Below are 14,772 nucleotides of genomic sequence, written 5' to 3'. Positions count from 1 at the left end.
GTTTAATAAAAAATTATTATTATTATTTTTTGGTAAACCTATGATCAGAATTTTATACATTGGAGCAAGTCAACGTACACTTAAATGTAAGGAGAGTAAAATGTGAACAAATCTGACACGTGCAGATGTGTTGGGCTGGACGAGTCGTGTTGGGAAGGAGGGAAGGGTGGGGATGGGGCGCTCGATTTCGATAGAGAGAACCGGGGAGAGAGAGTAAGGACGAGAAATCCATCTATGAATGGCCAAAGCCGCAAAGGGGAATACAGAGCAGTGAGCCTGTGCTTCTCTACCCTACTCGCATTTCAAAGTTGCAAAGGTTCCTCTCACTGATCTCTGATTCTCCTCTTTCACCTCCTTCCCCGAACTGGACTGTCCCCCATCATGGCGGATCAGCTCTGCGCCCAAAACGAGGTAACTCTCAACTATCTATCTCTTCTCTCTTTAAAGGTTAAACCCTGGTTGTAGTTAATGATCGTCAGCTTCCATCTTTATGGTTATAGTTTCTATTGGAGTTTTCTTTCGTTTGAGTTCCTTGTGCGATCACACGCCTCCCGGGGGTGGTGGGTGTGTGTGTGTGTATGGGATGGGTGGAGAGAGAGAGAGAGAGCAGGACAGCTTACCTAGAGAACTCAGCCTGTTGCGAAGGGAAGAAAGGGAATTCACTTGTGTAACGGCACTAAAGGACTTCCTTTCCCTCTTTTTTCCTTTTTGGGATTTGGAAGTGGGTCTGTGTTTAAAGGACATTTTAAGGGTAAATGGGTGCAAGGACGCATAGTATATGGTGATTCTGAAATGGGTCTGCGGTTGCCGCAATCAAAGTATTAGTGTACGCTTAGTTCCTAATTGATGTTAAAAGTGTAGATAGAGAAGATAATCCTGGTTGCTGGTAATTTCTGTCGGAATTGAGTTTCACCTTTGTGTGAATGTGTTTCTATAAAACGGTTAAAAAAATGTTGTATTTCAAGGACGTGGAATTTCGAACTTGATGAAATCTTAGGTGTTAAATTGATTTAGTCATTTATTTGCAAATTTTAACTGACAAAACATCTGATGTTGCACTAGGAGAGAGTTCTTTCACCAAAATCACTCCCAACCCCTCCTGGTTCTGTGTACAGGAAGCTAGAAATTAAGTATTAAATTGAGTATTAAACTAGTTATATTCCCATCTGAGTATGCGATTTTTTTTTCAGATTTGTGTGCCTGTGATTTGTCAGTTTGAACCTTCTTTTGTTAACAAATCTTGGATTTGATTTGTGTTTTAGATGGAAGAACCATCATTCAACAGTGAGACATTGACTGAGAATGAAGACAATGAAATTGAGGTTGGGAATAATGATGATGGATTGCAAGCAATGTCTCCCGGAGCATTAGCCATGTTAGCATTTGACAGTGTAAACAGTGTGACTCAAAGAAGGAGTGAGTCAACACCACCTGTTGTAGGGATGGAGTTTGAATCTTATGATGATGCTTACAACTTTTACAACTGCTATGCTAAGGAAGTAGGATTTGGCATCAGAGTTAGGAATTTATGGAGAAGACAGAAGACTAATGAAAAGTACATGGTCGTACTATGTTGCAGTAACCAGGGTTTTCGAAGAAAAAAGGATACACATCGTTTGAGACCAGAAACAAGGATTGGTTGCTTGGCAATGGTGAGGATTAAGTTGATGAGCTCTGACAGGTGGAGACTGATTGAAGTTAAGCTTGAACATAACCATTTAAATACCCCAGCAACCGCACAGTTCTATAAATCACATAGGATGATGAATGGAGTCATTAGAAAATTGGAGTTGGGTTGTGATGCAGCTGTGCAAACAACTGATCTGGTTGATGAACATAATCAATTGGAACTTAAAGAAGGAGAAGCAGAAGCCCTTCAGAATTACCTTTGCAAAATGCAGTTGGCGAGTCCAAGCTTCTTTTACTTGATGGATCTCAATAATGGATGTCTAAGAAACGTGTTTTGGGCCGACGGAAAGTCCAGAGCTTCATATGGTTACTTTGGAGATGTAGTTCTATTTGACACTACGTATTTGATGAAGAAATATGACTTGTCATTTGCACCATTTGTTGGAGTTAACCATCATGGGCAGTCGGTGTTATTGGGTTGCAGTTTACTTGTCGATGACTCTGTAGAGTCATTTGTTTGGTTGTTCAAGACATGGTTGACATGTATGTCAGGACGATTCCCATCTACCATAATCACTGACCATAATAGGGCATTGCAAAAGGCAATTGCTGAGGTGCTCCCAGAAACTCGTCATCGTATGTCTTTGTGGCACATTATGGAAAGAGCTCCTGAGAAATTGAAAGTACTACATGAATTTGAGGAAGTTAAAATGGCAATGAGCATGGCAGTTTATGATTCATTGAGAGTGGATGAATTTGAAACAGCTTGGGAGGATATGGTACAACGTTATGGTGTACAGGACAATGAATGGCTTCAGATGGTATATGAAGATCGGCAACATTGGGTGCCAGCTTTTTTAAAGGATACTTTTTCTGCAGGAATGGCAACCACTCAAAGGAACCAAAGTGTAAAATTTTTTTTTGATGGATATGTGCATAAGCACACTAATTTGAAGGATTTTCTAGAAAAGTATGAACTAGCTCTAGTAAATGCATATCAAAAAGAAGCCAAGGCAGATTTTGAGTCGAGGCATTTAGGTCCTGCCTTAAAAACAAGATGTTGTTATGAAAGACAACTTTCGGAAGTATACACATGTGAAATATTTCGAAAGTTCCAACATGAAGTTGAAGAGATGTTTTTTTGTTTTAACACAGCACAAGTACATGTCAGTGGACCAATCATTACATACATAGTCAAGGAACGTGTTCAGGGCAATGCAAGTGAGATTAGGGATTATGAAGTTCAGTATAATACAGCTGATATGGAAGTCCAGTGCATCTGTGGTTGCTTTAGTTTTAATGGCTACTTATGTAAACATGCACTAAGCGTGCTTAACTATAATGGTGTAGAGGAAATCCCACCTCAGTACATATTAGCACGATGGAGAAAGGATTTTAAACGTGTCTTTGTTCCAAACAATGGCTCCATTTGTGTTGATATTGACAACTCTGTGGAATGGTATGATCATTTATATAAACGTGCTATCCTAGTGGTCGAAGAGGGGATGATATCTCAAGAACATTTCAAAGTCGCTTTGCAAGCATTGGAGGACTCCCTAAGCCGGGTTCATCTTGCGGAAGATAGTGAATTAAATACAACACCTACAAGAGCACAACGAAGTATGGCTGAAACTCATAAGGTGCAAGATCTTTCTCAAGTGAAGCGACCAGGTCGGCCAAAACAAAGTCGAGGCCAAATGGGGAAAATCTGTGAAGACACCTGGAGTAAGGTATGGTAATGACTTCAAAAATTTATGGAGTCTTGAGCGTGTATTCCCATAATTATTTTGTGAAAGTTACCACGGTTATTCTAATGTTTTAAGCCTATATACCATACATAGGGATTATAGTTTCAGTAATTGGAGTTTTTGTGGGTTCCCATGCTGGAAATTCATTAGCCAAGAATCAATCTAATAATGTGGTATAAAGTGAAGTAACATGTGGATCCTTTTTTGGACCGTGTAAGATACAAGGCAAACTATCTACAGAAGAATCCTCTCTCTTAACACGTGGACCCTTTTGGGACAGAATAAGATACAATGCAAACAAACTACAGGAGTGAGTAGAACTCTCTTTCTCTCTCAAGAATGCAGAAACATGGCATTCTATCTTAACACGTGGATCCCTTTTGGACAGAATACAACACAAACACACTACAAGAGAATTCTCTCTCTCTCTCTGAAATAATAAAACAAAGCAACAAAACCTAATTATCAAGTCATCATTCCATCCAAAATCTCTCTCTCTCTGAAATAGGAAAAAACAAAGCAACAAAACCTAGTTATCGACTCATCATTCCATCCAAAATCATTCTATCTTCTCAAGGATGTCAGAAACATTGCATTCAATCCTGACGATATTTGGCTTAAGAGTTAGCCTAGCCTAAGATTTTGGGTAAGTATTTCCTAGTCAGTCCACCAAAGGAAGCTTATCTTGGTAGCCCTAGCATGTTTGCCACCTGGCTTGTTGGATCAGGAAAAATTTTGTGGATATGTAGATTCCTACGTCCCTTGCCCACAAGTCAAGTTTCAGCCCAATCTGAGTTGGCCAGGTGGCAGAGCAAAGCATTGAAAATATGGGACTACCAAGAGGGTTCAGGGAACTACTAATGGGGTGCATGGACATAAATAAGAGGCTATACACACACACACACACATATATATATATATATATGGCAGGGTATATTGAATTTGGGTCTAAAACTTGACATGTGGACAATATAGATGTTGATCTGTCTATTCAACAGTCGGTATTGCCGCATCATCTTGCCATGTAGCAGAATTAGGTGGACTGTCAAGGTAGGCTTCCCTATTTGGGGTCATGTAAAGGCATATTTCCATTGTTTTTTTGTGGATACTTATTGGTTCTCTAATTTGGTCTGACAAGAATATGTGCCAGTTATGTAATGTTATTTAATTACTATCATAAATATGGTTTCAACTTCCATTTTATCGGTAAGCTGAACGCAAGATTTTACTAATTCCTTCTGTGTTACTATGTTAATGTCACCTCCAACTGTTTGTAGAATGACACTCAAGTTGTCAGCAAGCGGTTACGGCCCATTGACCCTGCAACTCCAAATCTTGGTCCTGGCAACCTGGTTGGCACACAAGAGAGCACTTGTCAATTGGTTAGTAGGCCTGTACACTCAGCAATTTTTAAGACTGAAGTTCTTTCTCGTAGTTCTATATGTGCTCTACAAACCAGTTAACCCCAATTAAATTGTCAATACTGACATCATAAATATGTTGTTTCTCTTTACATTGAGTCTCTTCATGTTTCTGGGTGAAAACCACATGAAAAAAAAAAGTAAAATCTTGTTTTATTATTCTGATTTTACCTGGAATTTTCCTTTTCCTGAGGTTTTAACTTGGAAACAAATGGACCCTGAAGGAAATTAATAATAAAAAAAAGTAATTGGGATCATAGAATCAAAACTCGACCGAAACCTGTTGAAACCGCCAAGACAACTCGGTTTGGACAGGTTCCGAGACGAGTTGGGGGCATACTTTAAAAAATTCACTAATTCGACTGTTTCGGCCAAGTTTCGACCGAAACCTGGTCGAACCAGTCGAAACCAAGGCCGTAAACTTACCTTTTGAATGGGCAGAACCTTATCTAACTTCATTTCACTTCAAAACTCGACAGAGGAGAGGAAGGTTTGCCCCTCAACCAACTTAATGGCTGAAAATTCGTGCAGTTCTACACGTGGATTATAGTTCAGATTTGCTATGAAATTTTATTACTTCTTACTTTTTATACATTCTTCAGACCAACTTCTACTCTGAAAGTTGCTCGTCTTAGCATCCTCAAGTTCTGTAAAGGAAGTTTCAATTCCTTACTGGCACTTGTTTTTAAGTCTTCTTTTCATTTTAAGCTTTTGTTCCTCCCTGTATTTATACTGCTTTTCAAATCATTGCTGCTTCTGGGCAATTTGTGCCAGCAGTATCTAGGTCTGAAATTGCTAAGGAATCCCTCAACCTGAACATCTAAATGTAGATTAGGATGCCACATGAGCTGTGTCAAAACCTCTTGGATATTAAACTCAATTCCATCATTGAGCCCTAATCTACATAGTTTTATTAGTACCTTCAATTTAGGTGGTCACCTATTCATTAACTAGTAGGTTTGACATCCCAATACATCCACAGCAGTGCCTTGTATCAGCGCGTACATTAGTAAACTTGGGTCAATAACCACAAGTACCATTTTGAGTGATGTTTTGGTGAAATTGAAGCTTGGATTGTGTTTTAAATATTAAAATTAGGTTACCTGCAAAAAAATCAGACCTAAAAAAGCTGTTTTGGGGGTCGAAACCATGGCTTCCCCATCAATGGAAAAAATCCCTGGTTTCGACCAAAACTCGGTTTTGGCCAGGTTGAAACCCGAGTTTTTTTTCCTTTATTGGGATCAAGCTGAACAGTACTGTCTGATACCATACTTACTAGGAAACCAAAAGATTCTTTAGCACCTAACTGTCAGAATTATTGGATATATTGATACAAAAACAGTATCGAAAGAAAGAGTATCTGATGCAGTAGTAGTATCATAGGTGGAACGGCATGACTCAATCTAGAATCCCAAACCAAGACAAACCGGCCCCAAAACTGGCTTTTGGTCCAAAGGGGGTTGGTAGGTGATAGCATTGTAAGCTTTTATTTTTATTATGTTTTATTTTAGTGAGTGTTAGACATGTAGGGGATTTGATTGAGTTGTCAGTTTCCTAGTTTGAGAGTGGTTTCTATTTTGTAGGAGTTTTATTTTCTTATGGGGAAATGGTTTCTGTGGGGGAGCATGGCCCCTACACCCAGATACAGGGGGGGCAAATGACCACCCTGCCCCCATGAAAGGCGGAAATGCTCGCCCTGTTGATGCTTCCACGTGCACTCCCATTTGCCCCACGTGCGCACAGGATCCACTCCCCCCCACAGAGAACTCTTTCCCTTTTCTCATATATGTGCTTGTAACCTGTGATGGAATTAGAGAATTGCATGAAAGTTGAAGTTTATCCACAGTGGTGAGTTGTGTTGTTGCATGTATGCTGTTCTCTCTCTCTCTGCTTGAATCAGAGTCTTCTTTCATAGGTGACTCCCTCTTGCTTTCTCCTTTCCTTTGCCTCTTCCCCCAAGTTCTTCCATATTTTTTCTCCTTACTGTTATTTCCTGTTTTGTGGGGTGTTCACAAACCCTTAGGTGACCCAGGCTTCCAAATCTGGGACTGAAATACCACCTGGTTTGTGTGATTTTATCAGAACTTCAAACCTGGTTCTGCATTTTGTGCCCTCCTCAGGTTCGACAATTAAAACTTATTTTGGAGCTGGTTATTTTGGGTGCTGGTCGATTGATTCCAATAGTCCTGTGAATTAGCTATCTTCATTTAGATTTTTCTGGTCGATCGGGTGTCAAAAGGGGTGAGATTTCCACTCGAGACATGGACTGGTTTTCCTTCTCCTTTCTGGTTCTGTCTTTGGGTATTCTTCTCTTCTTCTCGCTGCTATCAAAGACCAATTTTTTTTAAATTACACTTCAGCCCGTTTTCGTAACTTCTGTTTTCCCTCCCTTCTCAATCAAGTTCCAGTTTTATCATTCTCTCTTTAAACTATTACCCCTTTGTCCTTATTTCTGTTAACTTATCAAAAAAAGGGTCCAAAACATCTATTTATTTACATGGTAATTATGTTCTTATATTTGGATTCTTGTCATTTGGGTGGGCCCATAGTGACCCCAAAGTAGGGTTTTGTGACCCGGTATCACATCAGTATCATTCAAAAAGATTAAAGCATATACTATTTCTCAACCCCCCCCCCCTCGGGCAGAAAGGGGAAAAAATATTTGACCCATTTAGTTTGGGTTGTAGTTAATTGACCTTGTGGCATTAGATTCAAATGAAATCAATATCTTTCTCCAAGTTTTGGTGGTTGTTCAAGAAACTGGTCAATGTGAATGGATGCATGGGATTTGTTTGTAAACAGTGTGAATATTTGAGTTTCAATCATGAATGTGGTTCATGGTATCATTTGATGCGATCCGGGGTTCAAAAATCCTGTTTGGGATTCAAATGCCTAAATAGATTAATTTGTAATCGGAGTAGCAATCTGGTAATTAACCAGATTTTCCAAGGGGTTACTAGGTAAGTTAAATAGAAAAGGATATGAAGGGGTTTAAGAATTTTTGAACAGGGGTAGACTAGGAATTAAAGTTAAGATATGGACAAGGAGGACTCAGAGGTTAAGGGAGAGGTAATCTTGGAACTCAGAAAATAACCACCCACGATGGAAGGTTACCTTCAACCTTCAGCCACAAACAGAATCAGCGAGAAGGGGAAGGCTCGCAGGTGAAAAGTTTCTCTCGTAAGGGGCTCTGATGTAGGACAAAACATGAAGAAATAGAGGTCAAAACACTGTTCATGTTACTGTTCACGTGAACAGTTTCACAGCCCCTTGATTTGGCTTGGTGAGAATATTCCTAGAAGAATCGTGGGGGCAGATCAGTCTTTAATTATTAGCTACTTCAAGTCTTTAAGTGAAGGGTATAAATGTCAATTTCAATTGAAAAATTTTGAATTGCAAGTGCTGGCCTAATGGCATCTTTGGTGGGGGCCACATGAAGATTTTTGCTGCACCTTTTGGAGAGTGTAGATTTTATTTTGTTGCTATTATCTTTCAGTCCTAGTTATTTAAAGTAGTTTCTCTTTTCATGTTGCAAGTCTGTTATGTTAAGTTTCTATCTTTTAACTTGAGGTGCAAGCCTGCACTCTATATATTTGTAATGGCTTTTAGAAGCCCCCCACGATTTTAAGAAGACGAATGAAAGATTGCTTTTGAGCACTGATTTCTCCTTGTCGAATTCAGTGACAATGAAAGGCTGAAGGAGCCTGGCTGAGAGAGCCTAATCCATCTATCCCCTTACTTTTTAATTTTCTTCTTCTCACTGTCTTCTACACCCAATCGAGCCCTACTTCTGCTGTGTTCTGTGACTTCTATTGTGAGTAAACAACTGCTGCTGAAGACCAGAAGTGATCCTCCAATCGACCTCTTGACTGCTATTGCTAATCATCACCAGAAAAGGAATCGAGGCTCACCTCTGCAGATCTGTTTCTGCCCTGCTGCCTGCAACTTTCAAACCAACTTTTCTCTGAAGTTTGAACTTTGTTCCAGCAGAACTTTGGAGGAGTGAATCATAATCACAAGGAGCCCCACTCAATCCCAGTACCAGCCCAGTCTGCTGGCTGGATTGCTCTACAGAACCAACCTTATATTTTCATTCCCATCTCATAACCCCACTTCTGGCCATCAAGATTGACTCGAACTTGCAAACAAAGCTCCTACCATCAAGGTCTACACTCGGTTGCCATTGGAGCCCAAGGTCAGCTCTGTTTTGAAGGTTTTCCATAACCTTCTAATTTGGTGTTCCTCTTATATCTTGACATCCAACTATCACAATTGGATGAGATTTGGAGCCAAGGATCCTCTTATCAACCTCTACACTCGTCTACAAGCAAGCCCTGCTCTGTTCTGGATGAACCAACAGTCACCTCTTTTTAAGGTCTGATATCTGTCATCCCTTTCTCACACCCCAAATCTCAGGCTCAAAGGAGAAAGGATTCAAAGGATGACAGATATCAAACCTTAAAAAGAGGTGACTGTTGGGTCATCCAGAACAGAGCAGGGCTTGCTTGTTTGCAAAACCAGTACCTGCTTTTCACAGTTAAAAGCAGAGGAATAATATGGGGAATGGAAGAGGAACAAAAGAAAAAGAAGAAGAAGAGAGGGAAACCAGATCGAAGGGGAGGAAGGAAGAGAGAGGGGAGATCGCACTGGCCACGCAAACTTCAACCAAAAAGCAACTCAATTCATTCTTCAATTCTACTCCCACGATGGGGATTACAAACTTATATAAAAGAATGGAAATTATATCTAATGAGGAAACTAAACAAACTAGGAAACTAACTTAACAAGGAAACTGGAAACACAATCTAATCTCCTTTTGACCTACCCAAATAAAAGATTACATGATTATCTCAATAAAAATGAATAAAATCCTAGATATCCTACTTGACCACAAAACTCAATTGGGCCCGGTTCATCTCGGTCTAGATGGCCAGACAACTTAAGCTGGTCCAACCACAAATATTCATCAATTCCCCCGGCATTGAGAAAAACTCGCACTCAAGTTTTATAAAATGGGAGAATCAGCACCTCTCGATCGGCATTCATTCTTGATTGTATGAAATCATTGATTAGACCATGATAGAATCGTACGAAATCTACAATACGAAGATCGTTCTTGAAGTACCAACTAGGAAATGCAAAATCGACTGATTCACTCAAGAGATCAATCAGTTTGTTCTCTTCCATAAGTTTCTAGCTCTTCCACCCTTTGCTCAACGACCGAGATCAATTTGTCGAAGGAAAAGTCCATACTATCAGATGTGACCAGCAATTGGTTCTTGAATTCCTTGCATTATAGTCTGTCTTTTCGAGATTCTCTTGCATAAGTTGAAGTTGTTGAAGGATAGCTAGCACAGGAGGGTTAGATCAATCAGCCAGATTTTCTCTGATACCAATTTAATGCGATCCTGGGTTCGAAAAGCCCGTTTGGGATCGCTATGGGCCCACCCAATTGCTTAAATAGATTAATATGTAATGGGAGTGGCAATCTGGTAGAAAGTAATCCGATCTCTAAATTTTCTCCCAGGCGGTAATGCTGAAACCAGATCTGAATCTTTCTATGAAACTCATAGCAGGAGGGTTTATATGGGTTAAGGTTATGGGGCTCAAGTCAAATGGGGCAGAGGTTCTCATACCCCAAATTTCAGGCTCAAAGGAGAAAGATTGAGGGAGATCAACCTTAATAGAAGGGAACTATTGAATCGTCCAGAACACAGCAGGGCTTTCTGGTTCTTCAAACCAGTACCTGCAACAGTTAAAAACAGAGGATGAATATGGGGGATGGAAGAGGAAGAAGAAGAAGAAAGGAAACCAGATTGCCAGGAAGAAGGGAAAAAGAGAAGATGAGGGAAGAGAGGGGAGATCGCATGAGCACTAGCCACACAGGCTTCAACCAAAAAACAACTCAATTCATTCTTCAATTCTACTCCCATGATGGCGATTACAAGCATATATAAAAGAAAAGAAATTACATCTAATAAGTAAACTAAACAAACTAGGAATTAACTTAACAGGGAAACTACTCGAATAAGTAAATTGCAAAACACAATCTAATCTCCTACGTTGACCTACCCAAATAAAAGATTACTGGATTATCCCATTAAAAATAGATAAAAAAAAATCTAAATAGCCTACTAGACCACAAAACCCAATTGGACCCGGTTCATCTCGGTGTGGATGGCCGGACGGGTCAAAGCCGGTTCAACCATAAATCTGCATCAGTATCGGTCACCGGCAATACCGATACGTATTGGCCGTATCGGGCTGATACTGGATCAAAAAATCAATTTTTTCGCAAAAAAATCTAGGGTTTAAGACAATTTACTTACTGTATTTTGGTCAGGTATCGGTATCAGGCGTGGACATTACCAATACGGATCAGCCGATACGCCCAATCGGACACCAATTCGTAGAACCATGGTTTCTGTTATCTGCTTCACATCCTTGCATTGATCCGTAAAATTTATAAGTTGCTAAAGTACAAAGACATTATTTATGCTTTTTTTCTGGTTAAATAAGGTTTAGAAATACATTGTATGTTTTTTTCTAAGAATATTTTCTGTTGTTTCCTAAGATATCACATCCATGCATTAATTGGTGAAACTGTTATATAAGTTGCTGAAGCACAATTTACATTATATATGCTTTATTTCTTGGCAAATATGCTATAGGAGTACTCTGTATATTATTGCCTCCAGATATTTTCTATTGTTTCCTAGGAGTTAGCATATGTATCTAAAATTATCTGGCATTCAGACCATACTCACAATATATGTCTCTTAGGTCTTAGTTGAGTTCAAGGATACTCCCTCCAATATCATTACATTCTTTAAGTGCTGATTGGGACTGGTTGACCTTTGAGAAATAAAGAGGGCGTCAGAAGTGACCTGAACTTTTGGGCTCTTTCTTTCTTGATTGTAAATGCATTCATAATCTTCTCTCGGTCTCTGGGTATGGGTATGGGTGGCACACATTACAAGACCAATTTGCATCCACCTGGGTAATTTTCCAGTGCGACTCTGAATGCTTGGGTGTGTTATTTTCAAACTGCAGTCAATTATTTATGCTAGGGTTCTAATCGTTATCGTCATTCTGATTGCAAACTAACAGCCATATTTTTCAGGGCATTATGGGGCAACTTTTTATTGAAGTTGATCCAGATGTATGAAAGTCAGGTTCGATAGCTTCAATGAGAGATCTTCTTAGTGAGTTGGGCTTGTAAATTTATGTGCTGCTGCTTAACAAAGCAAGTCGATCAGTTTCCTTCTCGTTTGAGGTTAGAAGTATGATGAGTAATCTTTGGTGCAAATACTTGGAGCTAATCAAGCAGGTTCCATTCTGTAAATTAATTCATTATGTGTGATATTGAGACTGACAAACAGTTTAGTGAAGTTCCTTCTGTAAATGCGATTCAGGTACACTATTCTTGGAGCAAAGTGTATTAGGGTTATATCTTAAGGGACTAAGGCTATATTGCCTCTATTATGCTGTGAAAATTTGGACAAGGTTTCCTAGGACTACCAGGACTCCCAAGTGTGCATCAATTCTCATACCTCTTCTTAAATTATATGTTTGGATCCAATTAATGTGAAAATTGAAATATATTCTAATATTCTATATAGATAATGAATTGGATCTACTAGTGGTTGCAAACTCAGTTGGTGTTGTAGGACAGAAAAACAGGAAGTCATGATATTCAACAAAACAGAACCCAGTCTATATACCCTCCATAATCTTGGACATGGAACTTTACTATGGGACCACACACAGTACCCACCCACCCAGTCACTGAGTACAGATTGGTCTGTCCATGTCATTTGTGTTTCCTTAAGGCAGATCCACACCCCCCTTCCTCTCCTGTTTACAAGTGATGAGTGGAATAAAATAGCAACTGAGCAACTAAACTTGGACCTGAAACTGTTCAGTATGTCCTAGAGAATGCCAAGATGAGTCCAGAAGTCATGAATTTTGAGGGGCAGGTGGCACAAGGAATTGGACCTCCATATATTTTTTGGGATGAAATAAAACCAGGTTAAATTAAGAAAATAAAAAAGGCTTCAACATCAGTTGTCAAGGAGGTTGAGAGCTTCTCTACCCTCGCCCTAACCGCCCATTTATGTGCAATAAAACCCTCTCCCCTAGAGGGCAGACCTCGTGCAATAGTAAGGTTGTTTCATTGCGACCAAGTGGTCACGGGTTCAAGTCGGATTATAGCTTCTCCATGAAGCAGGGGTAAAACTGTATACATTATGACTCTTCCAAGACCCCACAGTGGTGGGAGCCCCGTGCAGTGGGTATGTTCGTACACCTCTCCCCTAGGCTTCATAACAAAACATATAGCAACAATAGTAATTGTACCTCAATTTGCTTTATGAGTCATCAGATTTTTTTCCATCACTTCGGTTACTTTAATGGTCAAGTGCTCACTTGTTGTACACTTGATCACGGGTTCAAGTCCTGGAAACAGGGGTAAGGCTGCGTACATTTGACCCTCTCCAGAGTCCAAGATCCTGCTAAACGTGGGAGTTTTGTGCACTGGGTAGGGCTTTTTTTCCCACAGGCCTTAACATAGTCTGTTGATGCAAATCGTATTGACTAAGCACCACCCATAATTCGTTCTTTTTTTGAAAAGTCTAAGTTTTACAAGGTTTCCAGTTTTCAATCCAAAGTCATGATAAGGTTTAACAAGAGGTCAGACTTGTCTTCACAGCTCAAAAAAAGTGATTTTAATAACTTCCCATCTTTATCTAATGCATCGATGATGAGTTTATAGTTGAGACCAGACTCGTATTGGTGACATGGGAAGGTCATCATTTCAATGCTACCCCATGAATGGATGAGAAATTTCAATGGAAGCTTTTCAGCAGCTCTTTGGTTCTACTTCATCGTATCAAAGCTACTTTGACGTTTAGTTTTTCTTCCTCATCAACTACCAAACTACTTCAGTGAGGAGTGGGAACCCAAAAAGAAAAGACGAGAAACGGAAGAGATCAGAACAGTTCTGGAGAAAGATTGCTCTAGTCAATTGGACCAGTATTTAGTAAGAACAGGGAGGATGGGTGGAAGTCTGAGATTCAAAATATGAGTCTACATAGTTCAGCTTAGCCGTACATTGAATGAATTTTTTGGACAAAATTAATGGGTCTTCTTTTTCTCTATTCCGTTGTGTGGTCCCAATCATTTCTTTTTATTTTTTTTATTGTGGTACCAATCAAATTGTCGTTTCAGGAATTTAAGCCAGAATGAACTGAAATGACCATAGTTGAAAAACCAGGTTTTGAGTCAGATGAATCACCAAGAGTTAGCGCCAAAAAACAATAGTTGGTAAACAAGGTTTTTCAAATTAACTCCCTCTTTTCAAAGCCTGGTGATTCGTGCTAGTCATTTCATTCCGGAGCAGGCAATCCTAGCTGGGTTTCTAGGTTCACAGAATCTGATCAATTTCGACCGACTCCAGATCAATCAATTCTGGCCCAACCAGAATGTGATCAGATCCAATCCGATTCCTATTTTATGGAAACCTGATTCCAAGCCATGATGCAAAGACATTCACACTTGGCTAACCTCAAGATGTTAACCTCAAAGCACGATCATGGATTTATTATGAACACACCGCATCATCATTGAAAGGGAAAAAAAAACAATCTGATGAAAACCCAAAATAAAAGCAAAGTGAATTAAGAAAAACAAAATCATTTTAAAAATAAACGCATAAAAACTGCAATAAATCAGAAAAATTTTAAAATTAAATGAAACAATCTGCAATTTACTAATCCAGACAGCAGATGAGATCAATTCTAGGATTTCATCTGTAATGTGACTGATGCTATTGAGGTTTCATTCAGAAAATACTCAAATTTAGACCACTAAAATGATTTTTTATTAACCTAATTTCGATCAATAATTAGTAATATACTTTTTCAACACAAGATAAAAGTTACAACTTATAGGCTAAAAACAAACTGTTTTTCCCT

At 39.3% G+C, this 14,772-nt stretch overlaps 1 protein-coding gene across 2 annotated transcripts; it reads left to right on the top strand.

The window, feature by feature from the left end:
* The first annotated feature begins 228 nt into the window (after positions 1-228).
* Positions 229-12,203, top strand: LOC122660200 (protein FAR1-RELATED SEQUENCE 6-like). Of its 2 annotated transcripts, XM_043855413.1 has the most exons (4): positions 231-411; positions 1,263-3,359; positions 4,655-4,759; positions 11,922-12,203. In XM_043855413.1, exons 1-4 carry the CDS (start codon positions 382-384, stop codon positions 11,964-11,966), a joined length of 2,277 nt encoding a protein of 758 aa, XP_043711348.1. In that variant the 5' UTR covers positions 231-381; the 3' UTR covers positions 11,967-12,203. The 2 variants fall into 2 exon arrangements, with proteins under 2 accessions (XP_043711349.1, XP_043711348.1); XM_043855414.1 differs by lacking the exon at positions 11,922-12,203 and having other exon boundaries at positions 229-411; positions 1,263-3,354; positions 4,655-4,760.
* The last annotated feature ends 2,569 nt before the right edge of the window (positions 12,204-14,772 follow it).

Source organism: Telopea speciosissima, chromosome 4 (genome assembly GCF_018873765.1).
Source record: "Telopea speciosissima isolate NSW1024214 ecotype Mountain lineage chromosome 4, Tspe_v1, whole genome shotgun sequence".
Lineage (NCBI taxonomy): Eukaryota > Viridiplantae > Streptophyta > Magnoliopsida > Proteales > Proteaceae > Telopea > Telopea speciosissima.
The sequence above is the reverse complement of the archived record's forward strand: the minus strand, read 5'-3'. Positions and strand labels throughout refer to the sequence as shown.

Coding starts and splice junctions, on each gene's coding strand:
- LOC122660200 (XM_043855413.1), top strand. CDS start 382: ATGGCGGATCAGCTCTGCGCCCAAAACGAG. Junction 412..1,262: donor AGCTCTGCGCCCAAAACGAG/GTAACTCTCAAC, acceptor TTTGTGTTTTAG/ATGGAAGAACCATCATTCAA. Junction 3,360..4,654: donor GTGAAGACACCTGGAGTAAG/GTATGGTAATGA, acceptor AACTGTTTGTAG/AATGACACTCAAGTTGTCAG.